At 41.0% G+C, this 19,585-nt stretch overlaps 1 protein-coding gene across 4 annotated transcripts in view; it reads right to left on the bottom strand.

Moving 5' to 3' along the window:
* Positions 1-2,252: 2,252 nt before the first annotated feature.
* Positions 2,253-19,585, bottom strand: part of pkn1a (protein kinase N1a) — a 63,192-nt gene continuing 45,859 nt past the window's right edge. For 2 of the 4 annotated variants that reach the window (XM_074630559.1, XM_074630557.1), the window contains exons 6-23: positions 16,428-16,573; positions 14,502-14,715; positions 14,117-14,311; positions 13,421-13,530; positions 13,177-13,320; positions 11,812-11,887; positions 11,078-11,213; positions 10,700-10,784; positions 9,816-9,895; positions 9,397-9,472; positions 7,813-7,904; positions 7,342-7,518; positions 6,366-6,428; positions 5,930-6,006; positions 5,671-5,813; positions 4,521-4,628; positions 4,262-4,342; positions 2,253-3,946 (exon numbers count right to left, since the gene is read on the bottom strand). In XM_074630559.1, the coding sequence (XP_074486660.1) occupies positions 3,743-3,946; positions 4,262-4,342; positions 4,521-4,628; positions 5,671-5,813; positions 5,930-6,006; positions 6,366-6,428; positions 7,342-7,518; positions 7,813-7,904; positions 9,397-9,472; positions 9,816-9,895; positions 10,700-10,784; positions 11,078-11,213; positions 11,812-11,887; positions 13,177-13,320; positions 13,421-13,530; positions 14,117-14,311; positions 14,502-14,715; positions 16,428-16,573 (2,207 nt within the window). In that variant the 3' untranslated portion in view covers positions 2,253-3,742. The remainder of the gene's footprint in view (positions 3,947-4,261; positions 4,343-4,520; positions 4,629-5,670; positions 5,814-5,929; positions 6,007-6,365; positions 6,429-7,341; positions 7,519-7,812; positions 7,905-9,396; positions 9,473-9,815; positions 9,896-10,699; positions 10,785-11,077; positions 11,214-11,811; positions 11,888-13,176; positions 13,321-13,420; positions 13,531-14,116; positions 14,312-14,501; positions 14,716-16,427; positions 16,574-19,585) is intronic. The other 2 variants (XM_074630560.1, XM_074630558.1) reach the window with 1 other exon arrangement.

The raw sequence follows: 19,585 nt of genomic DNA, 5'->3' as shown, positions 1-19,585 counted from the left end.
AAGTTAGTAACTCGTTCCCTCAAGTTAGTAACTCGTTCCCTCAAATTAGTAACTCGTTCCCTCAAATTAGTAACAGGTTCCCTCAAATTAGTAACTCGTTCCCTCAAAATAGTAACAGGTTCCCTCAAATTAGTAACTCGTTCCCTCAAAACAGTAACAGGTTCCCTCAAATTAGTAACTCGTTCCCTCAAATTAGTAACTCATTCCCTCAAATTAGTAACACGTTGCCTCAAGTTAATAATTAGTTCCCTCAAATTAGTAATTAGTTCCCTCGAATTACTAACTCGTTCGCTCAAATTAGTGATTTGTTCCTCCAATTAGTAACTCTTTCCCTCGAATTAGTAACCTGTTCCATCAAATTAGTAACTCGTTCCCTCAAATTAGTAATTAGTTCCCTCAAATTAGTAAGTCATTCCCTAACTTGTTCCCTCAAAATAGTAATTTGTTCCTTCAAATTTGTAACTCGTTCCCTCAAATTAGTAAGTCGTTTCCTCAAATGTGTAACTGGTTCCCTAACTTGTTCCCTCAAAATAGTAATTTGTTCCATCAAATTTGTAACTCATTCCCTCAAGTTAGTAACTCATTCCCTCCAATTAGTAACTTGTTCCCTCAAATTAGTTGTTCGTGCCCTCAAATTAGTAACCCGTTCCCTCAAATTAGTAATTAGTTCCCTCAAATTGGTAATTCGTTCCTTCGAATTAGTAACTGGTTCCCTCAAATTTGGTAGCCCAAAATCACAAATTTTCTTCAGGGGGCTTTACAATCTGTACAGGATACAACACCCTCTGTCCTTTACAGTGCGACCCTCTCATCGGATGAGGAAAAACTCCCTAACACGGAAAAAAGAAAAATGGAAGAGACCTTAGGAAGAGCAACAGAGGAGGGATCCCCCTTCCAGGATGAAGAGACATGCAATAGATGTCGTGTGTACAGAGAAACAACATGATGAAAATACATCATTGACAATCCATATGACAAAAATTAATACATACAATGTGAGAAGGTGGATCCAGGAGGATGTCATGTCAAGCAGCTTCCCGGCGTCGCTAAAAGAGATAGAGCCAGAGCAACACGACCTCCTCTACGCGCCAAATAGATAGAGTCAGAGCAACACAACCTCCTCTCTGCGCCAAATAGATAGAGCCAGAGCAACACGACCTCCTCTACGCGCCAAATAGATAGTCAGAGCAACACAACCTCCTCTCTGCGCCAAATAGATAGAGCCAGAGCAACACGACCTCCTCTCCACCATGGAATAGAGAAAGGACCAGATTTTTGTTTTTAATTCACAGTTGCTTTGGTAATGTAAACTAAACTAGACTAGATAGACTAAATACTCTCAGCTCAAGGTCCACTTACTCACTTGTTTCGGAGCTTTCAACTATATCGTATTGTCCTCATCATTGAGTTTGCTCAGTTACCAATGAGGTGTTCAGACTGGACACAATTTTGAGCTTCTGTAGGACTTCTCATACATGCTGACCTAAAAGTTAAGCTGTCTTGACCATGGAAACAACAGTCGACTAAATAATTCTTCACTTACTTGCTTTTTCTGGAGCTTTTCACTACATCACATGGTCCTCGATCATATGATTAAGTTTGCCGAGTTACCAAAGAACTGTAGATTGTTAGCTAAAAGTTCATTCTTGACCTTGGAAACAACAGTTTACTAAATAATCTCAACTCAGGGTTCACTTACTTGCTTGTTCTGGAGCTTTCAACTACATCACATGGTCCTCATCATAATATTAAGTTTGCTGAGTTACCAAGGAACTGTAGATGTTCAAACTTACCTAAAACCTAAAAGTTAAGCTTGACAGTTCATTCTTGACCTTGGAAACAAACAGTGGACTTGCTTGGTCTGGCGCTTTCACAATTCTGTAAAAGATGACACGATATCGGGGCACCTGAAGTTTTATTGCCTAAACCTAAAGAAGTGGTAGTGTTTATTGCCTAAACCTAAATAAGTTGTAGTTTTGTCTAAACCTAAAGAAGTTGCAGTTTTATTGCTTAAACCTAAAGAGGCCTTTTTGTTTGTGTTCAAAACGTGACATTTCATTCAGTTTTACATGTTAGAACGTGTTGCTTTTAAGTTTCACTTTGACAATGTAGTAGGTGTAGTAGGCTCCTACTGACCCACATCTATGGTGCTTATAGTGACTGATAATGTCTATTTAATGGCCTGACAACAGTCAAATCGGGTGCAGCAATGAACTCTCCCACACTCTGAAAAACAACACACAGACCTAATATCCACTCCAGGTTTTCTTTATAAAATAAGTCATCTCATACTTTCACATGGTTTTGTATCGTCATACACAAGATAAGTAAAATCCACACCATCATACATACAGCTTCAAAACAAACCTCTCCTGTACTCAGAAATAATGGTGAAGTGTTATATAGAAGTTTAAACCACTGGCTCATATTTTCCAACATTTATCAATATTGTTCATTTAGAAATGTATTGCCAAGAGAACTAATGAGGTTTGTTTTGCTTGTGGCACCACCCAGATTTCCCGAAAAAATATCACTGAGATATCAATCGGTTTCGACTGAAATAATGATGATTTCATCACTACGATGGAAACCAAACCCTGCAACGGATAGTTTCTTAAAGCAGACACTAAAACAACTGTTAGAGCCGGTGTGTTTGTTGAGTTTAAAAGTCAGATAGGAGGGAAATTACTTACTTCATGTTCACAAAACTCTGGTAGCATGTAGATAACTGGGTGAATGTGTCTCAAACCCATAACGGACAGACATCATAATATTACTTGTACATCAAGTCTTAGTGTTCAGATTTTTTCCCCTCAATTAAAAAAAAAAGTGACATACCGTAACCTGCTTGCCACGTAGCTTTTATGCTGATGTTTATGATTCTTTGTCTGCTACATCGTTTATAACATACTATGTATAATAGCCAATGTATGTGGTGGGTATTGAATAATGAATTGAAGAGTCATAAAATATGACTAATGTTTGTGGCAGTAATTAAAATCCAAGCAGCACAAATTTTAAAAAGTAGTTGATAGAAGAGTAATAAAGTGGTTCTTTACCCCATAGTTAACTCATAATTCACCTAGCATCGGTCAGCATGACTGAGGGTCATCATCATACGACTGCTGGGAAAGCTTCGAGCACGTATTCGCTCCGAACGTGACGCCACTATTTTCACTCTCCCGAGCAAATCCTCTTTTCTTTTTTCTTTTTAAGTTGACAGTTTCTGCAGCGAATCGGATCACTCTTCCCTGCAGCCGTATACACAAAATAAAAACAAAACGCTTTTCTGTGGATCAAATACAAATGTAAGGCATTGGTATGAGAGGCCATTAAACAACCCCCCCCAAACAGTCAACAGCTCCTCCTCTCACAGCTGCTCAGGTTACTACAGCGACACATACGAGGATGGGAGGAGGCATTTATAAAGGCTAACGTTTGTAAAGATACACAAGTCACTGGTGTGTTGTACAATGATGGAGAGGGGTCGGGCCTTCGTTTGTCCAACATTTCACCCCATCAGCTATCCGTCCCGGCTTTTATTTTCTCTGTCCTCCATCTTTAAACACACAAAACACAGACCGACTGCCTCTGGTCTCTCCGAAATTCATTCACAGTGTAATTAACGGCAGACAAAAAGTCAGCAGACAGTCAGTCGAGACCGTTGGTCCGCTCAGATGAAACCGTCGTGAAGCCTTCAAAACCGAACATTCCTTTAGGTCTGTGGGAGCACCCCTGCCCACTAGCAGAGGTCAGAGACGTAGTCAAAGTCCCGGAAGCTCTCCTGGTCTTTGCGGGAGAGCGTGCGAGGCTCTCGCGGGGGCGTGAGCGTCGGAGCTTCGGTGGTGAACTCCTCGTCGAAGTTGCTGACGTCTTCCTTGCCGACGATAGAGGGGACGAAAGGAGGGGGCGCCTTCCTCTGCAGCAACGCCTCCCAGTCCACGTTCTGCAGGGAGACGGAGAAAAAGAGACGAGAAATAATTACAAAAAATTCAGAACATGCAGATCGTCCTTAGTTCTGCATATATTTCCTTTCCAAAGTGTCAAGGACAAGTCAAGCTGTGTTTCCACAGCCTTATCTGTTACTGCTCGTGTAAACTGAATATTTCCTGCTGCTGCTTCACATTGTTTAAACTACGACTACGAGTATTAGGGCCACATTGAGAAAAATATATGTAATATTATGACTTTATTCTCGAAATCTCTGATTTTTTCACCCCTCAATGTAGCCCTAATACTGGCATAAAAACAGTGTACTTACTCTGAAAAATGGCTGCTTCTTCACTTCCTCTGCATCCTTTTCACCAGATCCCAGTCTTCTCTCTGGGTTCCTCCTCAACAGCTGCTCATGAAAACACACACACAAGAACCAGAAGATGTGAGTAAGTGGACATTTGTCAACTATGTTGGTGAGTAATAAGAGTTTCATGTGTACAGTATGTGCAGCATTTGTCACATTAGTGTTCATGGGTGATGAAGTCAGCAAGAGAAGGAGAAACAGTGTCTTTATGTGTTCTTACCCTTCTCATGATGCCGATAGCCTCAGTGGACAGGAAGCGTGGATAGCGGACTTCATCATTCACAATGCTGTCAAACACCTCCTCTTCATCGTCTCCTGGGAATGGAGACTACAAACGCACAAAAAACGAGGACACACAAAAGCACACTTAATTCTATACAGTCCATTTTACAGATTTGAAATTCACAAATCAATGTGTTAACCACAGTGAAGATGTTGCTACTGATTGTACACATCCAGTTCTCTTCGTAAAAGGTGAAGACATCCACATACAGTAAACAGGGTTGGAAATTAACACCAGCCAAATGCTGGTAGAGTTTGTAATCCATCAGCCACAGTGGCAGGTGGACAAAAAAAAGTTAATTTCCAGCCCTGGACATAAATAAGGTTATCTAGGACTGAAGAAATTCAGCACATTTGCAATATGTGTAATTCTTTTATTGTCACATTTCATTTTCATATCCATTAATCAATATTAGATCAATATACTTTTGCTCCTGGCTAGTGTTCGGTATGATATATGGTGATCTGTTATTGGAGCGTTTAAAGTAACAGGATACACAGAGACAGTGGGATGACAACAACTAACGTTACCTGGTCAGAGACGCTGCAGTTACATGATACAGTATGAATTTTAGACCCCTTAAATTAACAAGTATGCAATTTTTTTATAAATTTCCTTGCCAAAGTAACAGGACAAGTACATTCAGTGGTCAAACAGTCCTCCCGAAGGCATAGCCATCAGTGTGTGAATGAATATTTAGATTAGATCCTGATGGGCAAAGTTGGCACCTTAGCAGCCTCTGCCATCAGTGTATGAATGTGTGTGTGAATGCTGACGTGTAGTGTAAAGCGCCTTGAGTGGTCGGAAGACTAGAAAAGCGCTATATAAATGCATGTCCATTTACCATTTATGGGTTTATAAAGAAAACAAACCAACTCTCTCATACAAACTGCAATGATGTGTGCAGAAACCCGAATTAAAGACCAATCATAACGCAGCATGAGACACTGAATCTAACATTTGAAAAGAAGATGAACTGCATATATAAAATATCACCATAATCGATTGCTGATAAAAGCGTCGCTTGAATTCTTTCCTTGCAGCACAAAAATCACACTTGTGTATGAGAGTGTAAATTAGTTCTCACCTCTCCCACCAACATTTCATAGATGAGGACCCCCAGCCCCCACCAGTCTACTGCCCTGGTGTAGGACGTATCCGTTAGGACCTCCGGGGCCAAAAACTCTGGAGTCCCACAGAAAGTACTGGTCCGGTCCCCGAAGCCCATTCCTACAGACAGAGGCAGAAACATGAAACTGGTTGTGGCGCTGTAACGCTTTTAGAAACATCTCGCAGCAGGCAAAAATAAAAAACCGAGCCCATGTGTCAGTAATATTGATATCCACCTTCTTTACACAGTCCAAAGTCAGCGATCTTCACATAACCATCTGTGTCTAGCAGCAGGTTGTCAAGCTTGAGGTCTCTGGAACGGAGAGCGGAGATAAAAAAAAGAGAATCAATGTTTCACCGAGCACAGCTGAGAGTACACGAGGAGCTCAAAACAGATACAAACAAGACCAAGAGGCTACAGTCATGATGCTACAGTAGCTGTTCTGTGAGACTCTACTGAGGCACAGCAGTGCTTGGAGATAAACGCTAACATCACTATGTTAACAATATGAAGCAAGTATGACGTTTTCAATGAGAGCTTCTCCAGTGGACTTAACAGATTTGGAAATTTTTTTTTTTTAGTCTGGTGCTTCTTCAGTAGACGTAGGTGTCTTTTTTTACATCCCAACTATGATGTGAGGAAACAGGTTTGTTTGTGTGGGTTTCACTCACCTGTACACAATCTTATGGTCGTGGAGGAACTGAAGTCCAAGAACTACGCAGGCTGAATAAAACCTGAAGTCAAACCAGAGAAACATTATTACTAACCTGCAATAAAAAGGAATAATAATCTAAACCTCATAATGATAATACTGAGTACAAAACTGAACAAAAGAGAACAAAAACTGGCATACTACTACTACTACTATTACAACTACAGTTAATACATATCTTTAAAGTTGTAGGCTTTGGGATTTGGTCAAGTGTACTGAAAATGACAATGACTGAACTGATAATTGAATTTGCTGGATGTACTGGATAGCATGGAAATTTGATTAAAAAAATACTTTATTTCCTTATAGACCCAGCACTCATGGACAGAATAACTGAAAGTACCTGTGGGGGTTTGCAGGGCCTTTAATGAGTTAATTAATTATTTTCAAAATAATATTCTGTATGCAGGGGAAGAAGAAAATACTAGAAATACCTTTCAATATAATGCAGTTCAACAGAATACCACTGTTAAAGTACAGTTTCACTGTTTTTTGTTTTTTTTCAAGTCTGTCTTATAACAACTCTCACATGCCCTTATATGTACATTTAACCAATTTTTGTTCTCTGTGATTGTTCCTCCCGTTCACACACGTTCTGTGTAAAAAAAATGTGTTTAAAGTTCACCTGTTGCTAATATGAGTCTTCAGTTGGAAAAACTAGTCCATGCATTTATCGTCTACATAAAATGTGCATTTATTAGAAGTAAAAGGTGTCACTGTACTTTAAGATATAAAGTAATTCACAAGCCCTGAAACTGATTAAACTCATTTAACCTACTATCAGAGCTTTACAGACAAAAATATGCAAATTGTGTTTACAGACTCACTTATCACACAAACAAATTATAAAACAATTTCCAAAAAGTCTATTTAGCGTTTTTCTCTTTCTCAAACACACACACACACACACATATATATATAGAGACGTTACGTACACGGCTCGCGGCTCTGTGAAGACGTCCGTGTGGATGTGCATCATCAGGTCGCCTCCTGCTGTGTACTCCATAACAAAACACACGTGCTCTGAGGTCTGGAAGCACGCAAACAGGTTGACCAGGAAGGGATGGTGCGACAGGTTCACAACCTCAAAGATGCGCTTCTCGCACATTAAACTGCAGGAGGAAGGAGAGGAGGAGGAGGAGCAGGATGCAGAGGCAAAATGAAGTGAACAAGGAGGAGGAGGAAAGGGGAAGCGAGGACATTTACACATAATTAGATAGTGTTTATTTTGGTCAATGAGACACCCACACCCATCCCACAGATGAACTGTAATCATGGTGATTCAAGGCTCAGCCGCACAGATTAAACGCTGTGAAATGTATTATTGGAGCTAAAAAAAACAAACCCACAGCAACCAATCACACAAACACAGGAACACGCTGAGTAATAAACACATCAGCACACACCTTTCCACCTCATCTCGCGATACGATATCTCCTTTCTTCAGGGCTTTGATGGCGTACATCGTGCCCGTCTTCTTGTATTCCGACAACAACACCTGGAGACGAACACAGGCAGCAACAGTTGGTTTCTCTCTTAGAAATGCACAAAACCTGTACAAAGTGACCTGAGGGCTTCTAGATATGCATGTTTATTGATTATATGAGGAAAAGATTAATGAAAACTCTTAAATTCGTTAAGATATTACAGCAAGTTCTAACCCTTTTTGAATGAACATGATCAACACGTATGAAACAAGGGTTTCCTATGAGCTATTTAACTTCCTGCAGCCATTTTGCATGTGACCTTGAACGTTTAACAAAGAAAAAAAAGAAGGTTGCCATTAAATGCAAGTGAGAATATTTAATATGCTCAATACATACACAAACAGGCACTTTGTGACATAATCGACACAAAAAGGCTTTTTACAAATTGTCTTGACTATATGGTAATCCGGTTGTGACGTTATTATCACATCAGATTTTTCCTTATTTCTATAAACACTTAATTTTACAGATCCGAAAATGTCATGGTAATTAGGTGATAATTAAAAAGTAACCCATTTGAAATTTCTTTATAATTACTGCCAAGTTACCCCAATATTTACCTCAAAATGTATCGAAAATTACTTTATTATAAACATTATTTAATAATTATATTCCACTATTTCCCAAAAGCTGGTAATTTATTTAATACATTTCCAGGAAAAGAATACAAAGTTAATTGAGATGCTTTATTTCCATGTCTGCTGGTAAATAGATAATAATTACCAAATAACTTATTTGAAATTTCTTAAAAAACTCCAAATCTAAGTCACACAATGATGAGATTTGTGTCTGATCAGAAGTGTCTTCTATTAGTTTCGGTTTTCCACCTCCAATGAAGAGCAGCGCACAGCCGCTTCTCAAGCCTAAAGTGCCATATTTTAACCATTATATGCTATTGTAGCATATAATTATTAAATTATATAATATATTTATATTTTATATTTATTTTACTTATCTTATTTACTAATTTTACTAATGTATCTTACTTAATTGTTATTCTATTAGGCACTGGTGCTAGAAATAGGACTTTATTTTATACATTTGAACTTCGGGATTAATAAAGTTCTATCTTATCTTATATAATATATATTAATTAAATAATATACTAATTAAAGTAATTTTCGATAAATTTTGAGGTAAATATTGGGGTAATTTGGCAGTAATTCCAAAGAAATTTCAAAGAGGTTACTTGCTAATTATCACCTAACTACCATGAAATTTGCAAACCTGTAAAATGAAGCGTTACTTAAATATGTCCGCACAAACCTCTTGATGCTGCAAAGGGAGCAACCGCTTCAGCCTTTGTGTGTTTCTTGTGCCATTAAGTGCCTTGATATATGCACATATTGAGCTCATTAAATTCAAGAACTCCCTGCTTTTGTTCTGTGAGTTATTACCGACCTGCTTGGGAAACTTTTTCCCACAGTTTTTTTTTGTACTCCAAGTTAAAAGTTTCATTTATTTAAAACGAAAAAAAAAACAACGGATCAAACTGTACTGTACCTTCCCGAAATGTCCCCTGCCCAACACAGCGATCAGCCTGAAGTCCTGGAGGGACAGAGGACCTTTCCTCTGCCTACTGGGGAGACGGACAACACACAGTCAGCAGGAACATTTAGAGCGGATACCAAAATACAGAAAACAACAGGTTAAAATGGCTCAGAATACGTGACAGCATCATTTGTCATGGCAGACATGGGAACTGTGAGCGTGGGTAGTGTGGTGGCCGTCATTCATTCTTATCATTTACACCCGTGCTTTCATGTCAAATGTCTTCAGTGAATAAGGCCCATTATAAAACGTATACAGACAAGAACAGAAAATAAAGAAGAATATAAACAGACTAATAAAAAAATATATAATGTGGATAAAGTAAAAAAGAAAGAAATGCATAGGGATGAAGTGTGTGTGAGTGCGTGTACCTGCCAACAGATGGGGTTCGGACAGGGCACTCGGGGTTGAGGTCTGGGGGGGAGAAGGGCTCGATGACTGGCAGTTGGTCCTGACGGGGAACATGCGAGGAAAGAGACACGAAGGAAGGGACACAAACAGACACATACAGAGACAGAGAGATAATGGAAGTCAAGAGACACATGATTTCATGGCGGACGTGACACACACACAGCCTTTCAGGGAGCAGGATTTACTTTCTGTTCCTGCTCTGTGGCTCAGTTTTTGGAGACACTGTGATCAAGTGCACGCCTGAAGGAGTATCCACATGGTTGTGTTTGAACGCCGTCAGAATTGACTATTCAACAAAGCCGTGTAATAAATATTATTAAGCGTCGTAAATATATATTGGAGCTTTCAGAAAATTCCCAGTCGTAATCACGACACAGATGTGGACATGAACACAACTTACCAGTTGAAAACAGGTAATTACGATAACTCTGATGTGACATGAACGCAGCATTATTAAACAGCTGTTTGGGAGCACATCTAATGATTTCTTCAAAGAAATTTTAGCCAATGTTCTCAAATGACTTTAGCTCAAAGTGAAATGTTTTATTCTCTCTTGTTAGCTTCAAAATAAAGTCCAATCTTGACATAACTTGTAATTATTATGGCCTGGATTATGTATTATTACAATATTACCTAATAAAGTGACGAAACGTCAGTTGTCAATTTATTGATTTATCCCATTTCTAAGTGTTTAATGCAGAACAGTTAGTGTTTACTGGTGGACCACGGCTTGGGGCTTTGATTCCATGTTAAATAGAGAGATTCCTATCATCCCACAGTAAACAGAGGGTTTACTACAGCAGACCCAGCCCCCTCCCGTCCTCTCTCTCTCTGTCTGTCTCACCGGGGTTTGTGCGTCCGTTTCTCTCTTGAAATCGCCTCTTATCGGAGAGTCGCTGTCCAGACTCAACTTCTCCACTGAGACCTCCCTGAAAATCCACACAGACACAAACAAACAGACCAACACGGTGATGCAGACAGACAAATGAACAAACACAAAAGGGTTGTTAGACGTGGGGCAGAGAAAAGCATCTCATGCTTTATACTTTGCCAGGAAACACAAGGAAAAAGGTTCAAGGGATGAAGCTGCTACTGCGTTTGATAGCAACGTCTGACTGATGGCTATCAAACGTCCACACGTAGATGAAGACGGTCTCTTCAGTACGATGTAGTGGGGTGTGTGCATCTGTGTGTCTTATGCATCATGTGTTTGACGTCTCACCCGGAGTTGAGCGTTAGGCTGTGTGCGTTGGGACTGTAGGTTCCTGAGTTGTTGACGGTGGGAATGGCGTTTCGAAGCAGCCTCACCCAAGTCCCGATGTCCACGTTCATCTGACGAGCCCGGAGGAACGCCTTGCCTGGAAACACGCGTACAAACAAACATCTAGAGTCAATAATGTCTCGCAGAGCGGATCATCACATGCTCTATCACAGGAAAGAGTTGTTCTTTTGTAGATATTCCCTGTCCAATATCAGCTTTGATTAAAACACATTGACTGTAAAGTCAAATCTGGAATACAATCTTAATATTAAATTATATTCCAAAACCTCCTTGATCAGCGGAGAGAGAGGGAGTAGTCCTTCTCATCAGTCATCTCAGACCTTTCCAGGTATTGGCTAAATTGTTTTGCTGAGTAATTTCTCCTTAATGTGTTTTTTTAATGTGTTTTTAATATCTCTGTTTTACATCTTGTCTAAGTGAAGTACTTCCTATCTTTGTTTCATTAAGCGCTACATAAATAAAGTTCTCATCATCATGAGGATGATTTATTCACCACTAGATGGTGCTGTGGTCTAAATGAAAATGTGAGTTTCTTCCCTTCTGGTTATGTTCATTTTCTCATTAAGATAAAAAAACTGTTTCAAAAGGTCGTCTATGAAAACTGTACAAAGACTGAAGATATACTGTATATATTTCCAAGATCAGCATATTTTTCTGTGTTTCCTCTTCCTCACCTTGCTGCTTAGAAAAGACCTTCTTCTGCCTCTGGAGGCGAGGAACTCTCTCGATGACCGGGTTGAAGAAGGTCACCTGGAAAACAAACACACAAACACACACACACATGAAACATGGAAACTACACACCCCACATTTTATTTTCAGACATCAGACTCAAACGACTGAACCCTTCAAGTCTGATATATCAAAGCAGTGTGTTTCAGCACAGGTGCATGTGACAGCTTGTGCGTGTGTGTATGTGGGCAGGTGTGCACGGGCATATTTGAATATCTTTCTCTGTGCATAGACGGGTGTCATGAATGCAAGGACATCTATGTCCACCTTTGGGTGCGGCTGTCCCTTTTCCCCCATTCGTTGTTGCCATTTGTGTCAGTTTATGTCGAGGTGTATGTCGTCAGTGTCAGCGTTAGGGGGCGGGCCTTGGGGGTCCAGGCCCATCCAAAAAGCTCACTGTGCCCCCTCAGCTGAATTCTCTCCTGACAAAAAAACTAACATGAAATACTTTTACAGCTATATGTAAAATTAAGTCATACAGTTTGGTAATGGAAGTAATTTCTTATCGTACTAGCCTATAACCCCCCCCCTCCTTAGCCAATTAAAAACAACTACCATATCAGCATTGTATGAACAGCCAATGGGCACGATCTCACTCGAAAATTGCGAAACAAATGGAAAGAAGTTGTGTTAAGGAGATTCTGGCCTCACAGTCGGAGACTCCAGCTGTTCTAGTGGTGAGTTCATAAATCCACTCATGTAGTAGGCAACACTTTGAGTGGTATTTATTTGCATGTTTGTAATCGTGGCTACGTTTCTGGATGAGCGCGCATATGGTTGTAATTGCATGTCGGTTCTTGATGTGGCTTGAAGATGTTGTTTATCCTTTAATTAGTTGTGTAACCGGTGAAAGTGGCCCAATGTTACAGGTTTATCAATGCAAAACATTTAACAGATTCCCCTGCTGTGTATCGGAGTTTATAACCTCTGGTTTTGTATAACGTGTGGGAGTGCGTGAGCGCTTGTGCGCATAACAAGTGACACTATGTAGGTGAGCGCCTGTGCCTCTCTGTCATAGTTTATTTCTTTTATGACACATGATAATGTGAAGGTGGTATAGGTTTATTAAATGCAAAACATTTAACGGATTTCCCGCCGTGCGTCTTAGTTTATAGCCTGTCTTTGTGGACGTAAAAGTATGTGTATGCGTGTGTGCGCGCATAAGTGATGTATACGCCTCTCTGTCATAGTTTCTTTCTTTCATGAAACATGGTAATGTTAATAAAGGCTATGAGAGGTAAAAAGTTTATTGCCTCTGTTTCAAAGCATCTGGCGCCGACACTGGTGTGTGTGTGTGTGTGTACGTACCTCCGCCAGCAGCACGCCCTGAGGCTCCAGCTCCAGCTGAACTCGGTGTTTCTGATTGTCCAGGAACTCCTCCAGCTTCAGATACTTCAGAGCACACAACGAGCGGTAGTCCTTCCAGTAGACTGCGATCTCCATCTCCCTCGTCTAAAACACACACACATGGTGGTAACAGCAACAGTAGTTTTACTAAAACGATAATTAAATGCACTTGATACGTTTACGTGTTTATGGTACATGTACTGACCCTTTCCAGCTCCACAGTGAAGGTCTGGTCCCAAGCCTGTTCTCCCACAGTCTTCCACAGTGTCTGGCCCACCACAGTGTTATCCAGCTTCAGCACGGCACTCACCTCAGCTGCACACACACACATTTCATTTCCTCCATAAGTAACATTACTTATACAGAGCCCTGACCACTATAAAACTGAAAGCTACCGCATGCTCACGCTACAACAATACAACTGAAGTATTGATTAATGATTGTCATTAATTTCCTCGGAGACGCTGCAGAAAGTGCAAGACCTTAAACGAGCTGGCTGTGAGTGAATTGTCTGCTCAGGGTATTAAAGTGATTCTGCTAAATTTGCTGATTCCATTATGTGTGAGCAGAGCAATGACCCACAGTACCAAACCTCACCAACCCAAAGTGACTGTGAGTTAATAAACTTAATATAGATTTTCTACATCACGCTGACAGTTTGTGTTACACTATTTGTGATGAATAGAAATTCAACTAACGTGGGTTTAACATTATTTTAACATGTTTTTCCATATGTTGTCATGTACTAAAAGACCCAAAATGAATAGCTTGTTTCTATTTAAACCGTTTGAACTATATTTTATATAATCAAGTATTCATTAGCACTGAATGCTCTTAAAAAAACATTTTCAGAGGAAACCAAGCCCCACACAAACAGGTATACATTCATACAGCCACTTACAAGAGAGCTCGTCTGTCTTGCTGGGCGTCTTCCCGCTGACTGAGCCGCTGCGTCCGTAGAGCCCCTTGCTGCCTCTCATGAAGGACCTGGTGTCTCCGGGACTGTAGCAGGGCAGCATGACGGCGGTCCCTTTATTGCGACCTGGAACCACCTCCAACAACCCCACACAGCCCACCACCTGCACCTGTAAGGTACCTGAAGACAGAGGGGGGACAATTCAGATACGACCAACAGAGGCCACATGAACAAGCCAGTGTACATCACATGCTCTATCTATCTACTTTAGGCTCATCTAAACTATAGAATACAGTTCTTTACATGTTGTCTTCTCGTGGTGTGAGCGTGCTCAACTTTGTCCCGCGTAGCTTTGTTTAGTTTTACGTACCAGTGAGAGGCGAGGGCTTGTTGAGGGTGCTGTACTGGTTGTGGAGGTAGGGGGCACCGTGGCGAGAGCTGAAGATGGGGGAGGAGGCCAGGACTAGCTCCTCTTTGATGACACTGGCCTTGGGATGGTCCTCGGGCAGCTCCGCCAGACGCTGGTCCAGAGAGTCCCTCAGCAGGTCTAACCGCTGAGACGCCTCGCTCAGACGAGACTGCGCCTACAGAGCATGACACAGGGCAGCTTTAATACACCGGGTGACATTAAGTAAACGATTACCACACAATCCATCCCTCCTATCATATTTTAGTCACATTTTCCATTAGAAATGTCCAGTAAAGAGGCTCTACACCACAATATACTGAATAAGAATACAGCTTTGATGTTTGCCTTTTAGCCTTTGCATTTGAAACAGTTTTCAATATTGGCTTGTAACACCATGCTTCAAGACTGTGTGTGTGTGTGTGTGTGTGTGTGTGTGTGTGAGTGATGGGTTTCTGTTAATGGAAATCTCAACACACGGTGAAGGAACCAATGAATCATTGATCGAAAACCCTTCCAACACGAGCAGCACAGATACACGGTGTACGATTTATGGTTATTTTGAGTTGTGTCTCAAATGTTATTTTGAAAAGAGAGCGTACAGTAATTGGAGGTGCTCTGTGAAATATCTGACTTAAGAGGCTTTATGGTGCTGCGTTGCTTTTAGTGTCTTCTGTCTATGTCGGACCCATAAAGAGAAAGCTGATCACATTCAGACACCTTATAATGTGATGATGCTTTAAAAGCTGTTGAGCATGAAAGTACGATGGCGTACAGGCTGGAGAAAAGATCAGAACATTATAGGAGTTCAAATGTATCTCGTTTTACAAGTGTTTCACAGCTTTGCACTTAAACAATGTGTGTTTGAGGAAGGGTTTGCGGTTGCAGGATGTGCGTGTGTGTTGGGGATGCCACGATACCAGATATTTAGTAGTCGATACCAATACCAGTGAAAGTTCCCAATTCTCTATACCAATTCTATACCATGGTGAAAAACAAAAACAAAACAGTAACACTTAGAGCTGGTGTTAGGAAGTTAAACAGGTCATAATTCCCTCTCTATTATCTATTCTATATTGCTGTGAAAACATCTCCTTCCGACAACTGGATTTATTCAAGTTTCACATTACATTTGAACACATCATGATAACATTAGAATTTACCTTTGCCCAATACTCTTTACTATTATTATTTTTACTGAATAGAGCTTGAACGCATCATAATGAAACTCAATGCCACCTCCCGTTAACGTTAGCTGTTAGCTCCTTGCAGGACTGTGCCGTTTACAACAAACGGCTAACATTACTAGCTCTCGTCCTGCTGATTTCATCACGGATTGTTGTTCATAATGTAGCATTATCCGGGGGAAAATAGGGTGCGTCCCCTGGATGCGTCGATAGTGAGTTTACTGCGTCCTTTCGGATTTTAGAAACCGTTAGTCTCGAGCCCTGACGGTAGGAAAACAAGTAGGCCTAATGTCATGTTTTCAGAATTATGGCATCAACTTGATACGGAAGTATTGGTTCTCCTGACATCCTGAGTGTGTGTGTGTTTTACAGAAATAAAACCCATTTAGTTCAATACGGTGTATCAGCGCTGTGTTATCAATACAAAGTCGGATGACGGACGCTATAACTGACTGATCATGCATCTGCTCCATCTCAGCTCAGAGTAGCAGGAGTCATATTTCACACACAACGGACGAGAGAGAGTTGACAGACAAGACGATGCGAAGCGAAAAGCAAAAGAGCCTAACGTTATTTGCCAATATTTCAGATTTAAACCCAACGCTATCAGAGAACCATAACGTTAATGAGGCCATCTGAAAAATGAAATGAGTGAAATCCCTAGTGTGTGTGTGTGTGTGTGTGTGTGTGTTTCCAGTCTAACCTCAGACAGGGCTTTCTTGTCCTGGACCTTGTTGGCCCCCAGGAGCCGGAGCACGTTTTTGGCCCCCTCAGCGACAGCGTGCTCCACCCTGTAGTGATGCCTCAGCTCCTCAAGACGCAGCTCAATCCCACAGTGGTCCTGGTTACCTGCAGCGTTGGAACAGACAAATGACATTACTGTGCATCAGAGTAGAGGATTTTACAGACTGCAACCGAGGCTGTTATACCACAGGACACTGCTTTAATCCCTTCAGCAACTTTTATTCAGTTATACTCTAGAGTTCAGTCTTGACAGGTTGTAGTTGAGATGACGGACTTTTGTTTTGGCAGCAGCGTGTTATAGCTGGAGAACTCCCCTGGGCACGCTAAGTTAGGTTAATGCCTTAATGCATGTCATGCATTACACAAGAGTCAGACAAAGAAAACATTAGCAGCGCCCGCAGAGAGGTGAGCAGCCTCTGAGTGTTCCCCAGTAAACAACATTAACTTTAGTTCAAAATGGCTTTCTCATTCCCATCTTTAAAAGCAAACAGATCTAACCCGAAACCCTCTCGTCCATTTTATCTTTTTGTTTCCTTTTTGTTTTTTAAAATTTGATGTTGAGATTTAAATTAAAACTATACTGGCATTAAGTTACAAATTTGTTAAGCCAAGCAAAAACAAACAAATGAGTGATATCTTAAATAAATAAGATTTCATAGGATTTTATAGTAATAACAGCTTGTTGTCCAATATTTTCGATACTTCCTGTTGTTACAGCTGTTACAGAGATGTTTGGAATGGAAAATGTATGATATAATAATAATATTATAACATGAATAAGGTGGTGAAAAAGCCTCCTATCTGATCATGATGTCGCAAATTGAATAGAAAAACTGCTATCATTACAATTGGTTTGATAAATCAAGACCTGCTTACATGCTTTCGGAGGAGAGACATTAAATATGGAAGGTCAGAGCAGAGATTATATGAATAACCCTAAACCAAATCATAAACTGACAACAAAAACTACTAAAACTGAACAAATGTATATTTGTTGCCATTAGATACACTAGTACCTGTGATTCTTCGCTGTAGACTAAGTGCTACTTCAAAATGCAACCAACACCACTGATAAAACACTGACTATTGGTTATTTCACCCCTTAAATGGAATTGTCTGGTCACAGTAGCGAGGTCAAAGCCGAAAATTAGGTTCAATGCTATCAGTTAAATGGGAAAAACATACTCGATCTCTCTCACTTAGAAAAACAGACAAGGGGTCACTCCCGTGAAGCACAATTACAGCTAAGTGGTTAGCTTAATGGCCCAGTAGCAGCAGTAGCAGCCTCTCACAGCGGGCAACAAACACAGGTATGAGGAGAGGAGAGGAGGCCTGAGATAAGGAAAAGGAAAATAGCATTAAAAAAAAAAAGGTGCATTTGACTTTCAAATGTCAGGTTAGTAAAGAGGCAGGACAAAAGGGCATAGAGGAGTGATTAAAAATGATTTTTATGACTTATGAGCTGTTGAGAGCTATTCTGCTTGAGACAGGAGGAGAAAGAAAGGAAAAGGGGGAGGCAGGGGTGGAGATGGATGTGGATGCTTTTATCTCCTAATAAGGTGTTCTGCCTGGAGCCCAGACCCTGCTAGATGACCCCTCCACCGGGTGTGGTGCCTGGAGACTGTCTGTCTGTGTACACTATACACACAACCCCCATGTGTGTGTGGTTTAAAGGAGAGAGAGAACTACCTAGAAAGATCCAGAGACTGTGAGGGACACCGGCACAAAAGAAGATAATTCAAGTGTTGAAGTTTATATAAGAGAGTTATATTCAGGTTACCATTAGAGCTGCAACAATTAAGGGATTAGCTGTCAACTAATAAATTAATCGCCAACTATTTTGATAATCGATTAATCAGTTTGAGTATTTTTTTAAGAAAAAATGTGAATATTTAAATGTGAATATTTTCTGGTTTCTTTACTCCTCTATAAGAGTAAACTGAATATCTTTGAGTTATGGACATCATCTTGGGCTTTGGGAATCCACCACTTTCTGACATTTTATAGACCAAACAACTAATCGATTAATTGAGAAAGTCCATCTATCCATCCATTTTCTTCCACTTGGGGCAGGGAATTCCAGGCGTCCCTCTCCCCAGCAACGTTTTCCAGCTCTTCCTGGGGGACCTCAAGGTGTTCCCCAGGCCACCCGAGATATGTAATCTCTCCAGCGTGTTCTGGGTCTACCCCGGGGCCTCTTACCAGTTGGCCTTGTGCAGAAAACCTCCAAAGGGAGGCGTCCAGGAGGCATCCTGATCAGATGCCCGAACCACCTCAGCTGGCCCCTTTTGACGCGAAGGGGCACCGGCTCTACTCCGAGCTCCCTCCAGATGTCTGAGCTCCTCACCCTATCTCTAAGGCTGAGCCCAGCCAGCCTACGAAGGAAGCTCATTTTGGCCCGCTTGTATCCGCGATCACATTCTTTCGGTCACTACCCAAAGCTCATAACCATAGGTGAGGGTTGGAACTTAGATGGACTGGTAAATCGAGAGCTTTGCCTTCCGGCCCAGCTCCCTCTTCACCATAATGGTCCGGTACAACGCCCGCATAACTGCATATGCCACACTGAACCGCCTGTCCATCTCGTCGTGAACAAGTCCCCGAGATACTTGCACTCCCTTGCTTGAGGCAAAGAGAGTTAATCGGTCTTCGGTCCCCTCTGTACACTGCACGGCAAACGACACCTGACGAAGCTGAAATTCGGTCAACTCTAAAATGAGTCGTGCGGCTCAAAATTCGGGTCAGAAACGGGCAAAAACTGTACAGTGTATGCCCAGCCTTATGTGTAAAATCCTCTTTAAGTAAAAAAATAAATGGCTGCTCATCAGTCTGATCATTAACATGTTCAGTATAATACCATCTTTATCATGTTACAGCAATGGAATGAAGTTCAAATCATTAAAAACCCAGTAGGTTTTCCACATAGAGGACACAGAGTGATAAAGCACGGCCCTTAAAATCCTTCCAAATGGCCATTATCTTCTTCGCCTTAAAAGCCCACTTTCTTAACAGCCATCGGCTGCCTCGGTCTGACAAGAGCAGAAACGAAAACAAGGCCCCAAAGGGAATGCACCATCTTTAAAATCTGTATTTTACTTCTACCCGCCCTCCCTTTGC

This window comes from Sebastes fasciatus, chromosome 3 (assembly GCF_043250625.1).
Source record: "Sebastes fasciatus isolate fSebFas1 chromosome 3, fSebFas1.pri, whole genome shotgun sequence".
NCBI lineage: Eukaryota > Metazoa > Chordata > Actinopteri > Perciformes > Sebastidae > Sebastes > Sebastes fasciatus.
This window is presented reverse-complemented; position numbering and strand designations above follow the sequence as displayed.